This window comes from Protomyctophum bolini, assembly GCF_963924005.1.
Source record: "Protomyctophum bolini genome assembly, chromosome: 20".
NCBI lineage: Eukaryota > Metazoa > Chordata > Actinopteri > Myctophiformes > Myctophidae > Protomyctophum > Protomyctophum bolini.
In genome coordinates, this window is record NC_137881.1 from 23,615,796 (window position 1) to 23,635,295 (window position 19,500).

Consider the following 19,500-nt stretch of genomic DNA (forward strand, 5'->3'; position numbering starts at 1 on the left):
TGAAAGGAATGTCCACTGTGTGGTGCACTCAGTAACGACCTGAGGCTCTAGCAGTAACACAGCAGTACATTAGTGCCCTCTAGTGGCGGAGCAGCAGAATTGACCTGAAGCCCAGTAGTGGGATTATGCTGTTTCACTTACATACATGTGTAGTAGTGTCTTCAGAATAACACGAGCATCATTAAGTCACATGCCTGTTCAAACAGCTTAATACGGAAATGCTGTTAATTAAATAAATTGTATTTGTTCAGGTACAGTGCATATTCAGTATCCATAACAGATCTCTCTCTCTCTCTCTCTCTCTTTGTCTCTCTCTCACAGGCTTGTCATGGCTGCGTTGGATCAAAGTGTGACTGCAGTGGAGTAAAAGGAACCAAGGTGGGTGGATAGCATGCACATGAAATAAGTGTAAAATATGTTCTGATAGTAATCATTGTTATAGTGTGTGTGTGTTCAGTAACATGGGTCTCTCAACCTGACAATACATTGTCAGGTTGGGGACTCATACAGGACCATACACTAGGATACATTTGCAGGCACACAAATTATTATAAAACTGAATCTGATAAAATTTACTTCCTGCCGTTCTTTCTCCTGATTGGAATAAATTGATGACCTCATATGGAAATGTATTTTTGCTTTATTAAAGAGGTGAGCTTGTTGCTGAACACGTAGGTCCTGTTATTTATTTATTTGAACCTTTTTCACCAAAGACGGAGTGCCTTGGATTCCTTTTTTACTTTTCAAGTCTGCAATTTACACCTTTGGGAATCAAGCAGTACAACTTGAAGGAAAGATACCTTCTTTTGTAGCAATGAAAACTGACCAGTAACTATTTATTGATCAGAATAGACAGGAGTTACTAAACTGTCTCAGCTGTCTCGCCAGCTCTCTAATGAACAGAAAATAAATGTTTAGATACAGTATAAATAATAAAAGTTGACCATTTCAGCCAATCAGGAGAGAGTGGCCATTCATCAGCTTCAGTTTTATAGTGTTGTCTGCTCACTTCTGGGTGTCATCACTTCCAATTGTACTTGTTTAATCTGTAGCCTATCCTGTGATGCTTGTTCTGTTAACCCATTTCGACCTGACACCAGGTTCTACAAATGTCTTCTAAATCATCTGAAAAACCTGTTTCTATGGCAGTGTGCTCAAACTATTTCATGTCAAGGAGCCCTAGAATTACATGTATTTGGCCGCCGACCATCATCTGAAAATATATTGTTCCAGGGACACCCCCCCCCCCCCCCCCCCCCCCCCCCCCGGAAGCAAAGATTTGAGTTAAAACGTGCTGTGTAAGAATATATATATTCAAAAACAGCAGATCTACAAGCTTGCAGTGCAGCACTCGGTGCCGCGCTATGAGCTCTTACTATATATATATATAACATAACATATATATTATAACATAATGCTTAAAACACCAAAAGGCGTTCCCCTCCAGAATGGCTTAACTAAAGAGCCTACTATCAAAATATAGATCAGAGCTATCACTTATTTTAACACATTAACTAGCTTTTTTTTTCATCCACAGAAAACAGAAAATCCAACGCGGATGTAAACAAAGGATGAAGTCCTATCTTATACTTTTATATATTTATATTAATAATAAAATGTATATAATAAAAAAATTACGGATCTACAAGCTCACAACTCATTGCAGAACGTGCAACTACTAGTTGAAAATAAATTCACTAATTCAAATTGACTTCCATAGATAGGGAATTATACCACAGGTCGTTTCAGTGATGCTTGCGGAACTCGACTACGTCTCGTTCCTGACCGCATCACTGTCGTCGCAATAATCACGTTAAACCACACACTCTCGTGTAATATTGCTTAAGTATTTCATAGTTTGCCCAGCAAAGCGCTCTCAGCATCATCTCTGGACTCTGTCCCGTCGTCTGTGGTCTTCAAATCGAGGTTTGACCTCCTAAGACTGTAAACTGAATCTAGTGATGCTTGTGCATGAAACGTTTATGTTAAAGTTAAAAGTTCTGCCTCCGGTACATATAACAGCTTTGTTAGTGCCAACCATAAAACGGTTAGCACTAACAAGCTGGGGACCTTTAAGGGACCTTCGTACAAATATATCTGCTTTTCATAATGATAATTAAATAACCAGTGTTATCCTATATGTAAAACTCAAGCCACTTCCTGACTTTATGCCTACGTAATGGAAATACGAGTCAAAGAGGACCAGTGACAAAAAGATGAATGTAGCGAATCAGGCTGGATTCGAGAGAAAAAAACAAAGACTGACATGTATGTGGTATTTGTTTTCTCATTCAGGGTGACAGGGGCTTCCCAGGTCTCGTAGGACAGCTTGGCGTGCCAGGGTTCCCTGGACCTGAGGGTCCTCTCGGAGGCCGCGGGGAGAAGGTAAGTCAGGGATACACCTTTTATAGGCCTTATGGGCCTTGCTTGCAGAAAAAAAGAGCTCCTCCATGCAACCATATCCGAGTTGACTTAAAACAGCACGTTATGGCATCCGGCTGGCTTGGCCCGGGCACCTCAATGAACACAATGGGCTATATGCACACAGAATAACTCTTCCTACGTCTGGGCCGCTTCCCTACTCTGGCATTACTGAGGACACTAATTAAGGCTCTGTTCCATTTAGTGTGCAGTGGTTCTCAAACTTTTTCATTTAAAGGACCCCCATGACTCTGAGAGTGTACAAATGGAACGATTTGTACACTCTCAGAGTTATACACCCGTACGGGGCCATTTAGAACTTACTCAAGGACACTTTGAGACCCACTGGTGTAGCAGAGCGTTTCCAGAGAGAGAGCCAACATGCACAATAGCAGCACCCTGACTCTGTTTGACCAGAATGGAACAGAGCCTTCATTAGTATCAGCTGTGAAGGAAGTAGGGAAGGGGCCCAAGTTCTTTCCAAAATGGCGTATGTGCATAGAACCCCATTGGCCATGTTTGCGAGTATGGGAAGCTGGTAAGGGAGGATGTTCTCTGTCTTTCTGTACTAGTGGCTCCTACAGTTTGGCCAGGCCAGGCTGTTCAGCAGGGAACAGAGCTGGGAAGGATAGCACGTTCCTCCATATGCACGACTTGTACCAGAGGAGACGCGTGGGCTGTCAACATCCCCAACAATAGGGCTCGGCAGTGACAGGGACAATCTGGGAGAATTCAGTGGTTCTCAACCTATGGGTCGGGACCCCACACATGATTCTTTTGGGGGGGGGTCATCAGAGACCCTGATTGCATCAAAAGTAATCAAACTATACTATAAAAACTGGTCAAACATTGGTCTAATATGTACAAGTACAAGCTCACAACGCCTTGCGTAGATCTTCTATTTTCACAATATTTATCTGTGGAACTGACTCAAACAATATGTAATGCCTCTACTCCTACAATGAGTATTACTATTTTGTAAAGGGTTGGGAACCACTGCCTTATCAGACCATGTCACACTGATTGCAGCCAGTAGCCGTGTACCCGGAAGTTACACAGGAACGCCTACCACTAGTACTTTCTGGCCTTGACAGCCCATATACACCCAAACCACCCACTTTGAATGTTATCAACTGATAATCACCAGTAGGTTACTCGTCTAGACGATCTTATCGACCTACTGCATGTGGGAGCCTACTGGCTGTGATTAGGAAACACAGAATTTAAACTGACTTACGTGGCCGGTTAAGACTGATATGAGGTTAGGGGACTTACGTGGCTGTTTAAGACTGATATGAGGTTAGGGGACATACGTGGCTGGTTAAAACTGCTATGAGGTTAGGGGACTTACAGTACGGTACAGTCCTATTCGTCTGTGCCTCAATCTCAAAATGACATTGATGGGTACCTATGGGTATTTATGTTAGACACACCCACAGACACACCCCCAGATTCTCAGCCACACCCACAGGTTTATTTTAATATGTGGAGTGGCTATTCAACCACCAGGTGGCGTCGGCCCATGATGAGCAGAGCTGCATGCACTGAGTCTTAATATGTAGCTTCTAGCAATATGCAGTAAATTTGTACTGTAAACTAAAGTATCAATACTGTAATATTGAAATACATTGAAATACATACTGTTACAAGTCATATTTATTTGAGTAAGCGGTTAGGGTCCATTTGGTTCCATTTCTACACTCTAAAGTTAAATTATCATTGATGTTACAATATAAATATTGGGGGTCCCAGAGATATAAATGCCATTAAATGGGGGTCCATACTCCATAGACTAATGCATGTCAAACTGGGGGTCCTTGAAATTAAACGGGTTGAGAGTCACTGCTATAGCTGTAAAAACCTTCTCTTATGGGGGTCCCTGGCATATCTTTTCAAATGGGGGTCCCTGGCATATCTTTTTCAAATGGGGGTCCCTGGCATATCTCTTCAAATGGGGGTCCCTGGCATATCTTTTCAAATGGGGGTCCCTGGCATATCTCTTCAAATGGGGGATTGGGGGTCCCTGGCATATCTCTTCAAATGGGGGTCCCTGGCATATCTCTTCAAATGGGGGGGTCCCTGGCATATCTCCCCAAACGGGGGTCCCAAATGGGGGGTCCCCGGCACATCCCCCCCAAATGGGGGTCCCCGGCACACCTCCCCAAATGGGGGTCCCCGTCACATCTCCCTCGCTCTCTTCCCCCCCCCTCCCCCCCTCTCTCTCTCTCTAAATTCAATTCAAATTTAAAGTTCAAATTCCTTGGTTACCTTTCAATTTGCAATACTTTTTTCCTTTTACACAAGCCTGCCTGCCTGCCTGCCTGTCTGTCTGTGGCCTGCCATGCCCTGCAGCTCACGCACAGGGCTACTGTAGAACGCAGTGGTATAAATATATATATATATATATATATATTAAATATATAGTAAAACGTAAAAGTAAATATACCTTTAAAAACACACATGACAGCACTCATCAAATAACTTTAAAGAGAAAGAAAAGGACAGAGACAGAGCCTCATTTAAAAACAAAATGCTCATTATGCAATGTGAAATGCCACCTAATCCTTTTCCTTGTCTTTATTATGGGCCAACTTGTGAACGCTGCATGCTTTTATTGTGAAGGGTCTCAGTTCTCACAGCCTGCTTATTTCCACGTGCTGAAAATAGCTGATCGACAAGCTCACAACGCGTTGCGTCCGCAACGCGTTGTGAGCTTGTAGATCAGCCATTTTCAGCATGCAAGCATAACACGTGTACGACGAAGAATAAATCACGCATCACTGCGCTTCTGTGAAGGGAGGGAGATATATTTTGTTGGCTGAACGAGGCGATCATGTTTGGACATCTATGGACAGCTATTTTTCGTGGCACATTATGTTTAATCACAACAACGTCACGTTTAGCCTACTTTACCTCCTGGTCGGACTGTATGTGTCTGCTGTCTACGTGCATATGTGCTCTGCGCGCTCCAGTCTTTCTGGAGGGAGCGAAATGTAGCGTCTTCTGGATGCATCTAAGCATTAACATTTCAATGGCCGAGGGTCGTTAGAGTCTATTGTTCCGTGTTGTAGTTATCGCACGTCTAATGGTTAGACGTGTGACAACAATGACGCAACAATAATAAGCCTGCAGCCCAGTAGCTATAATATTGCTTAAGGGGGAGAGTTAGTGTGCCGCCTGATTTGACAGAAAGTAACACTATAACTTAATTTCAGTCAAATTACGGGGAGCACTTGGACACATCAAGCGGAGCACCAAAGCTCCGCGACACACAGGTTGGGAAACACTGGCATAGATAGTCAGGGTCTGTCTGCCTGCCTGCCAAATTACAATATTTGCCTCTGAGATGTGGAGTAGAAGCAAAAGCACTGGAAATCGGCAATACTTTAGGCTCTTTGGATGCAAGAGAGTATTTTAATTTGTATTTAATTTTACAGTTCATATTACCCCACCCCCCACGGCGCATTCAACACCTTTAGCTGTGTCCCAAACAATGGTTCCTGTTATTCACTTCAAACTGTGCTCTCCTGTGTTTTTTTTCCTGTGTGTTCACTGAGTCTATATCGAGTTAAAGTTTTCCTTAGTTTTGGGTCAGTTACTGTGCTCAAGTATTCTACTAATGTGTATTCCCTGTTTAGAGCTAAATAGCATTCCATTTTGCTCTGGTTTTGAGTAGATCTGTTCCAGTGTGTGAGATAGCTTTCTTTTTGTTTTCTTATGATTTGGTGTAGCAAATTCAGATTTAAGCTCAGTCTTTGAACAATCTGTTCTGAGGACCTGTTTTTTTCATATGCCATCTGAATTAATTAAAAGCAGGCTCTGTACAGTTTTTAGTAGTATTTGACTATCTCTCCCCAGAGTCCCCACAATGTCTAGCCAAACAGGTTATGTTAATTGTATACAGTAGTCAGCCTACTACAGAGGCTACTGAGAGAGAGAGAGAGAGAGAGAGAGAGAGAGAGTAATTTTTTTTAGGGTTTTCAGGAAGGAAAAAAACTGATAGGCCTAAATAGGATTAAACCTTATACTTGTTTTATTACTCTTAAACAGATACAGGCTTTGAGAAAGCATATTCAAAGAGCCTAGTGACAATCAGGGGTAAATATAAACTGTTACTGACTTACTCCTGATGACATCACAAAACCATTGAAAAAATCCTATTTTGGCATGCATGGTAAACCTATTAATTTAAGTTTTTATATTTAAATGATATTAAGAAAGTCACTCACCATTCCACAGTGGTGGAAAGTAAGTGCATTTACTTAAGTACTGTACAATTTTGAGGCATTTGTACTTTACTTTAGTATTCATGAATTCCAATACTTCTACTTCTACTCCACTACATCTCAGAGGCAAATACTGTACTTGTACGCCAAAAAAATGCATTAACCACTTCCTCAGTATAGTAGACTATTTGAAAATAGCGGATCTACAAGCTCACAATATGTCGTCATTTGCCACATTATGAGCTTGTAGATCATGCAAAGTAGCCAGTGAGGGATATGGTGTGAAGCTCTTTCCAACACGTGGTGATGATGACAGTAACTCAGGTCGTCTCGTTGAGTGCATTTAAAAATGTTTTATTTTGCTTGCAGGGGTGGATAAGGCATGACATAAACCGGGTATTTAAACTTTAACTTAAACAATACCTCGTGATGCAAAATAAACAAAGGATAACTCAAAACAACTGAAAACAAACAAAACACGCACGGTTGAAAAACGGTGTGGCTTCCCTGTGACGTTTCCCAAAATCCCTCCTGCCGTGCACCTGTGACGCATACAAGTAGGCTGTGCCTGTGATTGACTGAGCCCGCCTCTGCCCAGGTTGTCATAGCAACTTCACAAGAAATGAACCACAAATAAAATCATCAAATTGGCTACAACATAGCCTATAGTGCTGGTTTGCAATAGTAACTAAAGTTTTAAAATCTGTGTTTTGTACTATACAATTGTATGTATAAGTACAGAACAAAGAAGGTTAGTTTTCAACTTTGTTGAAGAGGCTGAGAAATTATGTTTTAGTTTATTTTAAGCCAGTGTAAAATTTTTGTTGTCTAAGACTAGATAGTTTAATTGCCTAGGCAGGCCTAAAGTTCAATGGATTGTTGTGAATTTGCTACTAAAAGTAACACTAAGAGGTGCCTGCATGGTGGGGGTGGGGAAATGTTTTCACACCTCACAGACCGGGCATATAGGGGGGGGGGGGGGTTGAGAGAGTGACTGTGAGACCCCAAAGCAGTAACACACACACACATAATGTGTGTTGTGGAAATGTAGATCTGCTGTTGACAATAAAGGATAAAAAAACTTCCTCTGTCTCTCAGAATCAGAAGCTGTTACATTAGTTTTACAAGTAAAAAAAAAGGAAGGAGATTAAGGCAGGAAATAGAGTTTGAGTGCAATGTAAACGTACATTTTCTCATGCTGATAAAGCTCCTTTGAATTTAATTTAATTTAGATTTTCTGTCTCATTTCAAGTTTTCAAATATATAAAAATATTTTGAAAATAGCAGATCCACAAGCTCACACGCTATTTAAAAATGGCCAAATTGTGTATAGTTGTTAATGTGTATTTTATTTACTTCTACTCCACTACATCTCAGAGGCAAATATTGTATTTGTACGCCACTACATTTATTTGCAAACTTTAGTTAATGTACAGTTAATGTACAGTTAATGTACAGTTAACCCCCAGTCCACAGAACAGGGGGTCCTCAGAACAGGGGGTATGATGTAACTAAATATATAATTATATAAAAAAAGTGGGCAGAAGCGTGTTTACCAAAAGTACAAAAAGTGTTTCATTGCAAACATTTCATCAATAATCATCAACACAATATTCAGATTAAAGAGATATGCCAGGGACCCCCACCCGAAGAGACACGCAGGGACCCCCACCCGAAGAGACACGCCAGGGACCCCCCACCCGAAGAGACACGCCAGGGACCCCCACCCGAAGAGACACGCAGGGATCCCCCACCCGAAGAGACACGCCAGGGACCCCCACCCGAAGAGACACGACAGGGACCCCCACCCGAAGAGACACACCAAGGACCCCCACCCGAAGAGACACGCCAAGGACCCCCCACCCGAAGAGACACGACAGGGACCCCCACCCGAAGAGACACGACAGGGACCCCCACCCGAAGAGACACGCCAAGGACCCCCCACCCGAAGAGACACGACAGGGACCCCCACCCGAAGAGACACGACAGGGACCCCCACCCGAAGAGACACGCCAAGGACCCCCCACCCGAAGAGACACGACAGGGACCCCCACCCGAAGAGACACGCCAGGGACCCCCCACCCGAAGAGACACGCCAGGGACCCCCACCCGAAGAGACACGCAGGGATCCCCCACCCGAAGAGACACGCCAGGGACCCCCACCCGAAGAGACACGACAGGGACCCCCACCCGAAGAGACACACCAAGGACCCCCACCCGAAGAGACACGCCAAGGACCCCCCACCCGAAGAGACACGACAGGGACCCCCACCCGAAGAGACACGACAGGGACCCCCACCCGAAGAGACACGCCAAGGACCCCCCACCCGAAGAGACACGACAGGGACCCCCACCCGAAGAGACACGACAGGGACCCCCACCCGAAGAGACACGCCAAGGACCCCCCACCCGAAGAGACACGACAGGGACCCCCACCCGAAGAGACACGCCAGGGACCCCCCCTCCATAGACTAATGGCTATAGCTGTAAAAACCTTCTCTTATGGGGGTCCCTGGCATATCCTCTCAAATGGGGGTCCCTGGCACATCCCCCCAAATGGGGGTCCCCGGCACATCCCCCCAAACGGGGGTCCCTGGCACATCCCTTCAAATTTTCATTACATTTGCAAGCTGTATAGTTGGGTGGGGGGGTGTACCCCCCACCCGAAGAGACACGACAGGGACCCCCACCCGAAGAGACACGCCAGGGACCCCCCCTCCATACTCCATAGATAGACTAATGCATGTCAAACTGGGGGTCCTTGACATTAAACGGGTTGAGAGTCACTGCTATAGCTGTAAAAACCTTCTCTTATGGGGTCCCTGGCATATCCTCTCAAATGGGGGGTCCCTGGCACATCCCTTCAAATTTTCATTAAATTTGCAAGCTGAATACTGCACTGGCCTCTGTCCTACTGCCCTACTGCCACCTACTGTCTGTTTATTATATTACACAGTAGGTGAAAAGAAAACTCCCCTTACGACTAAACCACACCCATAAGAGGTGTGACTTCCATAGGTACCCAGGTACTTTTAAATACCTAGAGGTAACTATGGGTACTGGGCTGGCATAAACGAATGGAACCCCACTGTATGTGGCCGGTTAAAACTGATATGAGGTTAAAGGATTTACATGGTCGGTTAAAACTGATATGAGACGTTAAACTCACCAACATTGCAGCTGCACGGAAGTATAATCATAAGAGCCATTGTTTTCATTGTGGGAATTTGGGGGGAAATAAAATGATTTATCTTGAATGTCTGACTGTCTGTCTCTGACTTTGTCTCTGTCTCTCAGGGCAGTGACGGTCCAGGCGGTCCATCTGGTCCAAAGGGAATAAGAGTAAGTAGATCCCACACACCTTTCCACGCGTTAGTCACAGACACACATTTGATCGGATAGACATGTTCACGCTACAGTGCTGAACGAAACCAATACTGCTCAGGACCACATCACTAGTACCACTCACTGATCACATGGCTTCAATTGGTTGGTTGCGACTGAAAATCCCAAAGCCTTCCAAAGTCAGGCTGTAATACCTCACTTGACAAGCAGATGGCCTCATTCCTTCATGGTTGTGACTGCTTCGCCTGTGTTAAATGTCCAAAGTCAGGTAGGTTGTAATACCTCTTTTGACCAGCAGATGCCCTCTTTTCTTCTCAACAGGAAATCAAATAAAACACAATTGGGACAGTGTGTTGTTCTACAGGCTACAGTCAAATAATCATGATATCTAATGTATTATTATTTTCTTCCCATGAATAGGGACCTCCTGGATTGCCAGGATTCCCAGGAATGCCAGGAATTCCCGTGAGTTGCTGAACCTTTTCCCTTGTCTTCAACTCTTGAAATATTTGCTTATACAGTATGTCACTTCAGTTACGGATACATTATTAATATGGATCCTCTTTTCAGCCTTTTCATGAATCCAATGAATTACTTAAACATCATTGAGTTGAACTGCTTTCTACCAAAGTCATTATATTATTTTATCATTTTTCATTAATTCATATATTTTATATTATATTATATTTGTTTTGAAAGCGGGTTTGCACGTTTAGTTTTAGTGTTAGGTTTTTTTTATATTATTATATTTTAATATTATGGGCAAGGGGCAAGATTCATTAAGGCCAGAAAAATAGCTGATCTACAACCTTTTGACAAAAGACTAAAACTAAGGACATTTCCTCTATGATTTTAGTTAGCATTACTTTGTTTTGTAAACACACAATACCCCTTTTATTTTTTATTTCAGTTAACTAAAATGTTTTTCCAATTAATTTCAATGGTTAGTTTTCGTAATTGATTGAACTATAATTGATTGATTCAATACTTTATTATCAGGTTTGTTAACAGTATACAGTCAAAGGTTATGCTAAAAGGATAACACAAAAAAGCCCCCCAGGAGGCTTGTTTCCATTGTGGTCCATTGTACTCAATTCATCAGCAATCAGTCATCAGAAATGTAGTCTTGTGTAGCCAGACAACTATTCCACAATCTCCTGAATACTATATAGTCTGGATCTACACCGAGATCCGATTAACGGAAGCTGTCATTCCCGTTCATGTGCGAAGCAAGATGATTTAAATTTATATTAGATATGTGTGCCACTGTAAAGACGAAGCAGGAGGCTTCACATCCGCTTTCTCCCTTAATCATCAAAAGAGCTTCTGTGTCCCAGACTGAGTGAGCGGACAGTCTGGCCACGGGAGACAATCAGTAACATAACCCTGCTTCCAAATCCTACCTGTGCATCTCGGGAGTGACATCGTTTGCTGTTTACTTGTCATTATTTCCCAGGGTCTGCCAGGACAAGATGGACCTCCAGGCCCAAGGGGTACGGCGGGCTGCAACGGGACAAAGGTACCAGAAATGAGACATTGACACAATGCAACAACATGCAACCATAATCAAATCAAATCAAACTTTATTTCTAGAGCACATTTACAAAGACCAGAAGGTCAACCAAAGTGCTGTACAAGATCATAAAACAAGCATACAATCAACACAAATAAATAGGCCACGTTATGCCCACATAACAGTACAGAGTTTAATATCTATTGTACTGATGAAGGTCTGTTAACACTAAATACGTCGATTGTTTGGTTATTTGCCTTCATAAAAGGCTAATTCGTATTACTCTGAATGATCTTGAACGATTGTGTGTGTGTGTGTGTGCGTGTGCGTGTGCGTGTGCGTGTGTGTGTGTTATCAGGGTGAGAGAGGTTATCCAGGAAGTGGAGGTATTCCTGGACTGGATGGGCGGACGGTAAGTTCACAGTCACACCACGGAAGACAACTGTCCAGTCTAAACTACACTACGGCACTAATCCAATTCACATCATAAAAAAGACGTCTTCCTAATCTGATCTGTATTTCTTAACTCCATATGTGACAATTTATGTCTATTCTCTACACACAACAGGTGTTTTGCGACAGTTTATGCTAAACTTCAGTTACCTATCATTTCCACCTTTAGCATTTATTTTTTTACTTTAACATTCTCCATGGTGATTTGACCACTGCCATGACCATGATTGTTTTCCTTTCTCCGTTTAGGGCGTGCCTGGTTTGCCAGGGCAAAAGGTGAGTGCTGCGTGCATCTTTGGTCAACAGTCCAGTCAGTAGTACAGCGATAGATCGTTGAACTTTTGAACCCCAGCATCCATATCCTGGGGGGGACGTTAGCTATACTGTAAATAGCAGCTCACAGAGTTTGTAGATCGGCAGTTTGTAGATATTTTTGGTGTAGACAGGAAAAAGTGGTCCAAGTATAGTTGCAACTCAGGACCGCTTTATTAAGGCCCTGTTCAGACTGTCCGCTCAAATTCTGACCAAAATGTGATTTGTGGCCTATGAAGTGGCATTGTTTATAGGCAGTCTGAACAAATTAAATCAATTAAAGTTAACTTGTATTTTGGTTGCCACTGCTGTGGTGTAAAGAAACTAAGTACTAAGTACTCAGCTACAGAGCTACTGTACACAAGTACAATTTTAACGTACAGTACTTTTACTGTTTTATTTCCCAAAAAAATCAAATAACACACACACACACACACACACACACACACACACACACACAAAACAAATCGAAGAACGACTGACACAGAAACATTGCTTTTTCAGAAAACTGTCAGGATGTAGAAGACATTTTTAGAATCTGATCTCAGGTCAGAATGGGGTAAAACACCTACCAGTGGGAGCTTCAGTATTGTGATGGTCAGTCATGTCTCTTCCACAGGGAGATCCAGGAGACGTGATCACTTCCAACCGATTTGGAGAGAAAGGAGGACCAGGGCTGCCAGGCCTTCCAGGAATACCTGTACGTATCATAGACACAAGGCAATATGATAATTAATTATAATAAATATAGAATAATATACCTGTACATCCCATAGACACAGACACATCCCATAGACACAGATGTTTATAATAATAAAGTAACATATTGTAGCTGTATGTCCCATAGACAGACATTAGGAATCTAATTATATTAAAATATACCTGTAAATCCCATAGATATCATGATGATTATAATACATGATAATAATAATATGCCTGTTCATCCCATAGAGTGAATAATACATTATAACAATAATGTACCTGTATGTCCGATACACAGAGAATAATGCGCTTTTAAAATTAATAATACAAATAATAATAATAATATCTACTGTATGTGTTTCAGGTGGAGAGAATACATGTATAATAAGACACTGTACTGTACTGTACTGTACATATCTCATAGTGAGATGTTTATAATAACACTTTATCACTACAGGGACAAAATGGGCCAGCTGGATTGCAAGGACCCCTCGGTCCTCCTGGACCCAGAGGTTTTGAGGTAAGGAACCCCTGAAGGACCAAGGAACACATTAAATCAATTAAGTAACTAAGTACATGTACTCAACTACTGTACGCAAGTACAATTTTTACTTTACTGGAGCATGTTCAATAATTGTCGATACTTTACTTCTACTCCACTACATCTCAGAAGCAAATATTGTATTTTCTTTTAGTTGGTTGCATCTAACAAAGTTGTTTGTGGTGCTGTTTTAGGGTCGGCCAGGTCCCCCAGGTACTTCAGGACCTAAGGTAAGTTTAAACGCTGATGGCAGCAGTACTTTGGGTTTAAACATACGGTATTGAGACAGTATAGGCCCACAATGCTCAGCATTGAGGTGTTCGATGGGGCAGTTGGATGAGCAAATCTGTCGTTATCACAGACAAGACTGCCGGAGGGTTCACATGTCTTCCTCACAATAGATTGATAGGATTCGGATTAAATGTCAGTAAAGTACTTTGTTGCACAGCAAATCGCAAAAATAGTGTATTTACAAGCTCACATCGTGTCACAATGCTTGTATGTAGATCTTTAACTTTTAATTATGAAATAGGGATGCCAGGTTCTCAGTGGTTAAGTGACTGTCTTCATCCTATATTCACATGGTTATTCATCTCACCTGGCCTTAAACTGACTGACTCAGGGCCTGTCTTCTTCTTCCTCCATCAGGGAAACATGGGCCTGAACTTCCAAGGACCCAAAGGAGTGAAGGTAAAACTCATTCATGTCCACAGCATCAGAAAACTTGTTTAGATTCTCCATGTCATTCAATTTCTTTGACTCATTGTCAATGTCTCTGTGTCCCCTCTCTTTGCTGTCTCTATCCTTCCACTGCCCTTTCTTTGTCTGTCTGTCTGTCTGTAGGGAGAGACGGGTCTTGAAGGGCCACCCGGTCCACCAGGACAAGTTGGGGAACACAAGAGACCGTCAGAATCAGAGATCCAGAGAGGAGACAAGGTGAATCTGATGCCATAGATCTATAGATGTGTGAGCGCATCAACCACGTAGCTGATGAGTTCTGAATGATTTCTGTGCCGCCAGGTGGCAGCATTAGTGTAGTTAACCTGCGCCAGCACCTGCGTTCACTTTAAGAGGATAATTGTCATCCCTGCTGTAGCCCTGTGCTCGCTAATGCTAATGCTAGCCAATCCTTAGAGTGACTAAGGATTGGCTAGCATTAGCACACACTGTTTACCTTTCGCCAGAAACGTTTTTTGTCGGGAGCGATGCGAGACAGTCACAAATGACATCCAAAATTTGGATGGATGACGTTCACTAAGGACAGTACTCGTAATATCAGCGAGCTTTGAAATCCTGCTTGTAACCGAGGTAAATGGAGAGGAGTTGTAAAGATCCCATAGCTGGAGGCCTTGCATAGCAACCAGACCAATGTTAAACTTCATATATGGAGGGGGGTTACCTGACTGATAACGTCCATAGCTGGGAGGGTATGAATATATTCGTACTTCGCAAAAAAAAGAGTTAAACTCCTAAACCCCCCAAATCTGACCAGAGAGAATAAACAATCTACAGAATAAAAAGAAGACTGAAAATGTTATGCAGCCATCTCAAAAGGTTAAGCAACTCCGTGTCGAGTCTCAAGACATTCTGAATTGCTATAGAATCTCAATGGCAGAAGGCACACTGACTGATTTAGAGTGGCTGTAAACAGGAAGTAGGCTTACAAACAGGAAGTAGGTGAACAAGCAGTGTCAACTTTTGTCCAAGGGGCCAGCTAGGCATTCCAATGTTGAAGCGCTGGTGTTACACACTTCAATGAATGAGTCCATATCAGTGTGGTTTGATTTCATGACCGTTTTACTGGATATCAAGGAACTGCAACAAGACAGTTAAACACAAACAAAAATGAGTGAGACACATGTTGTCCAGCTCATCACAATCATCATATACAGGATGTACTGGTTTCCTCATTGCCTGACTGGCAGAAACATGCTGACTCACTGGACATAACAAAATAATACATAATAACATCACATTCAGTTTAAACAAAATGACAAAAATACATGACACCAAATAGTTCTGTTTCCACAATAGCATATTACTATCACAGTGACAACAATAACATCAGACAGCCAGTAGTAGCTTGGGGCCTCCTGCAGTCACTATCACAGAGTTAGCATTAGCTAAGCTGCTAAGCAAAACCTGACTACAGACAGTACTCTAAAACATTGTGGAGACACACGGCTACCTTTTCCACTATCAACATATCCCCTGTTCAGCTACTTTATACAGTATGTCTAAATTAACCCACTCTTATATCTCACCTGCAACAAGACAGTTAAACACACACAAAAATGAGTGAGACACATGTTGTCCAGCTCATCACAATCATCATAATACAGGATGTATATTTCCTCATTGCCTGACTGGCAGAAACATGCTGACTCACTGGGGTATATTGCCCCCTTGTGGCTTAGAGGAGCTATCGCTCTGTTTTGTTCTTGGCAGGGCAGAAACACAGTGACTATTTGTATTTGAGACTAACATTACATAGAACAATGACAAAATGAAATACACTTATGCATGAACTTTTGTCTTTTTAACTATTTGACTTGTAATACCATTAACTGCATTATGAACTTGAGTAGAATATGAATTATAATTAAATACACAACCAATAAATAGGGGGTGGCTTTGGCTTATCCTACACTGGGCCCTAGTGGTAAGAGGAAGGACTGCAGGCGGACCCGTGGACCCTGGATTTTAAAAAGTCAAAGTCATTAGACACTAGATGGAAGCAGAATAGCATGTCAAGACTTGGGGTTGTTTCCTTGTGGAACCACTATTGCTAACAGTGTCAATATTCTGAAATGAACATCGTTTTAGTTCTAATAATCACTTTGGACGGGTCTTCTGTTGTGCATGCAGTCCCTTCACTCCCGGCATCTTGAGTGCTCTGATGAGAGACTGGCCATTTAAATAGCTAACTCTTTCGCTTTGCTGGAATAAAATGCCAGTGTTCTGTTTTGAAGTGAAACTTGTATATGTTATAAAAGATTTCTTAATGTTGTAGGGTGACGCAGGAGACCGTGGCAACCCTGGTGACCATGGTCAGCCAGGACCTCCTGTAAGTACCTCTGGTGTCTTGCTTACATGTGTTGATTTATCCTTTGTTTTAAACCCCATTCTGACCTGAGATCAGATTCTAAAAACTGTCTCCTGACAGTTTTCAGAAAAAGCTGTTTCTATGTCAGTGGTTCTTCGATTTAAAAAAAATAGCAGATCTACAAGCTCGTAGCGCGCCACTCGGTGGCGCGCTATGAGCTTGTAGATCTGCTATTTTTCAATAGCTAAAGCAAAAGGGGTTCCCGCCCAAAATGGGTTTAAGCTTCTACTCATAACAGAGTACGTCTACATTGCAGTATTGATACTTTTACCTAAGAAAAACATGCAAGTACTTTCACCACTGCCTATATTGTGGCGTGTACGTGGCTCTTTTATTATTTCTTCACACCAGTAAATCTGTGATGTGAGTGACAATGAAGCTGCTTCTGATTCAATAACGTGTGTTAATAATTAAAATAATGGTTCTGTGTGTTAATATAACAGGGCCCCTCCGGAGGAAACAAGGGAGATAAAGGAGAGCCTGGAGAGGCGGGAAAACGAGTGAGTCGACAGTGTAATATATTAACCATATACTACAGTACACACAAAACGGACACTTCACAACGTAACGTACCGTGCACATAGACAGTCAGGTGTCAAATGTGTAACAAATTCAGTCTCTCACAAAGGTATAAGGGATTGAAAGGCCATGATTATGTTCAAATGTGTTGGAATACCTCGGTCGGAACCGAGTCACACTGATGTCATGTCTTTTCTTACAGGGAAAAAATGGCAAGGATGGAGACCCTGGTCCTTCTGGCTACCCTGTGAGTTCTGCTGTTGAGTACCTCCAGCATTTTGATATCTTATCACAGTGATTTATTGTCATTTGCTCACTGCATATGGGAAGGAAGTAACAAACAATCTCTCTTCTTTCTTTCCTTCTTTCCTTCTTTCTTTCTTTCTTTCTTTCTTTCTTTCTTTCTTTCTTTCTTTCAGGGTAGCAAAGGAGACGGAGGAAGTCCAGGTTTACCAGGAAGGGATGGTGAGAGGGTAAGTTTCCCCCCCGTTATTTTCTTACCTGTAAAAACAAACATTTGAATCCGTTTGAGAACATTTAATACTATTTCCAGCGTCCTTAAACCAACCTTTGTCTTTGTATGCCATGTAGCACTTTGAGATTTGTTTCAAATGTCAAGTGTGTTACAAATAAAAAGTCATATTATTATTATAATTAACTGTGCAGGTGCAACTGCTCGCTTTAACGCTTTTACCACCGAGATCGCCTTTTGACACCTTCTGGTCCAAACGCCCTCAGCGTCGAGATCGCCTTTTGTTTCCGGTCGCCCAAAAGTACCTATAGTGACCATGCGCTAAAGCTAATGTGATGAAGGTCTATTTAAGAGTCTTTAGAAGCATTAATATTTTAAACGCGCGGTAACGCAGATTTCATATTGAGCCGCTAACATCGGCGTGTTGTTCAATCCAGCTCAATCTGAGCCATGATTCCGAGATAAACGGCTATAAAGATCAGCGTGCCACCATCTTGCTGCGGGCAAAAACAAAAACACATTGAGCACTAGAGACCGGGAGCCCTGCTTTACGGTAAATATGATCGAGACAAGTATTAATGAATAGAAAGCTCATGAAAATTCCGCTGGCTTATGCTGTCTATTGGAACGCAGTTTTATATCTAGGGAATATCTAGGATTCTTCATTTTTTTTGGGGGTAAAATAACATTCGCAGGACCTGATTATTCCCTTCTTGACAGCTTTCAGAATAATAGGGTCCTGCATAGAAAATTAACTAGTGGTGGTCCTGGACTGGAGTACACAATTCAGCCACCGGATGGTGGTATTGGCTGCGAGTGAATTAACCTCTCTCCTCTCTCTCTCTCTCTCTCCCCCTCTCTCAGGGAGATAAGGGTAATAGTGGATACCCTGGACCCCCAGGCCTGGTGGGTATTCCGTTTTTTGTATTTCACACCTTTTTTAAAATTAATTTGTTTAAATTTAATTTACCTGGAGTTTAAAATACAGTTCAGTTCTGTTACCATGTTAAAGTGTTAAATACCCAAGGTATTGACAGATAGGCCAACTCAACTGTCATTGAATCTCTGTGTATTTATTATTGTATTTTACCGACAGGACAGGTTGACCTCAAATGCCTCTGGGCTCTGGTAGAATGGGCCGCAGGTCTTGATGGGTTACAGGTTCACCGCGGCCGGCCATGCATTGTTGTACAGTAATAACGTTGCTCCGTGTGTGTCCTACCAGGTGATCAGTGGACAGTCAGCTGGTGGTGTGGGACAAAAAGGAGAGCCTGGTTACCATGGACAAGACGGACGCAAAGGAGATAGGGGACCATCAGGTCAGTACACAACACACATGCACGCGCACACACACACACACACACACACACACACACACACACACAGTACAGTGAGTACACTATCCAACGGACCCCAATGGAAACAAGCCATAAGCTTTCTTGGGTTTAAATCCTCTTAGCAGACCTTGTATTGAACTGTACTTTCCTGTGCTCTTTAATTAATAAAGCATTCAATCAATGACTATTGGAACACTCACACAGCCACAACGTTTTGTTTGAACAGTTTAACATCGACCTCTATGTCTTGTACAGGTTTGACAGGACCACCTGGACAGCCAGGCGGTGGTGGCGGTGGTCCCGTCAGTGGTTCGACGGGTACTCCAGGCTACCCTGGTGCTAAAGGTGACCGGGGAGACGACGGTGCCCCGGGACTGTCCCTGCCCGGTCCCCCTGGCCGGGGTGGTGGTCCTGGGCTACAGGGCCTAACGGGACCCCCCGGACCCCCAGGCTTCTCCAGCGGAGGAGGCAACTGTCTCGGAGGAGAGCCCGGTCGCCCTGGTGGCCAGGGAGAGAGAGGTTATCAGGGAGAGACCGGACAGAAAGGTGGGTG

General features: G+C 42.8%; 1 protein-coding gene across 1 annotated transcript in view; it reads left to right on the forward strand.

Moving 5' to 3' along the window:
• col4a5 (collagen, type IV, alpha 5 (Alport syndrome)) overlaps positions 1–19,500 on the forward strand; it is a 71,055-nt gene that overhangs the window by 27,141 nt on the left and 24,414 nt on the right. Inside the window, exons 2-20 of the mRNA XM_080792689.1 lie at positions 322–378; positions 2,296–2,385; positions 9,945–9,989; positions 10,413–10,457; positions 11,449–11,511; positions 11,864–11,917; positions 12,208–12,234; positions 12,890–12,970; positions 13,430–13,492; positions 13,708–13,743; positions 14,162–14,203; positions 14,357–14,449; positions 16,527–16,580; positions 17,063–17,119; positions 17,341–17,385; positions 17,558–17,611; positions 18,475–18,527; positions 18,844–18,929; positions 19,203–19,493. Of these exons, the coding sequence (XP_080648815.1) occupies positions 322–378; positions 2,296–2,385; positions 9,945–9,989; positions 10,413–10,457; positions 11,449–11,511; positions 11,864–11,917; positions 12,208–12,234; positions 12,890–12,970; positions 13,430–13,492; positions 13,708–13,743; positions 14,162–14,203; positions 14,357–14,449; positions 16,527–16,580; positions 17,063–17,119; positions 17,341–17,385; positions 17,558–17,611; positions 18,475–18,527; positions 18,844–18,929; positions 19,203–19,493 (1,336 nt within the window). The remainder of the gene's footprint in view (positions 1–321; positions 379–2,295; positions 2,386–9,944; positions 9,990–10,412; positions 10,458–11,448; positions 11,512–11,863; positions 11,918–12,207; positions 12,235–12,889; positions 12,971–13,429; positions 13,493–13,707; positions 13,744–14,161; positions 14,204–14,356; positions 14,450–16,526; positions 16,581–17,062; positions 17,120–17,340; positions 17,386–17,557; positions 17,612–18,474; positions 18,528–18,843; positions 18,930–19,202; positions 19,494–19,500) is intronic.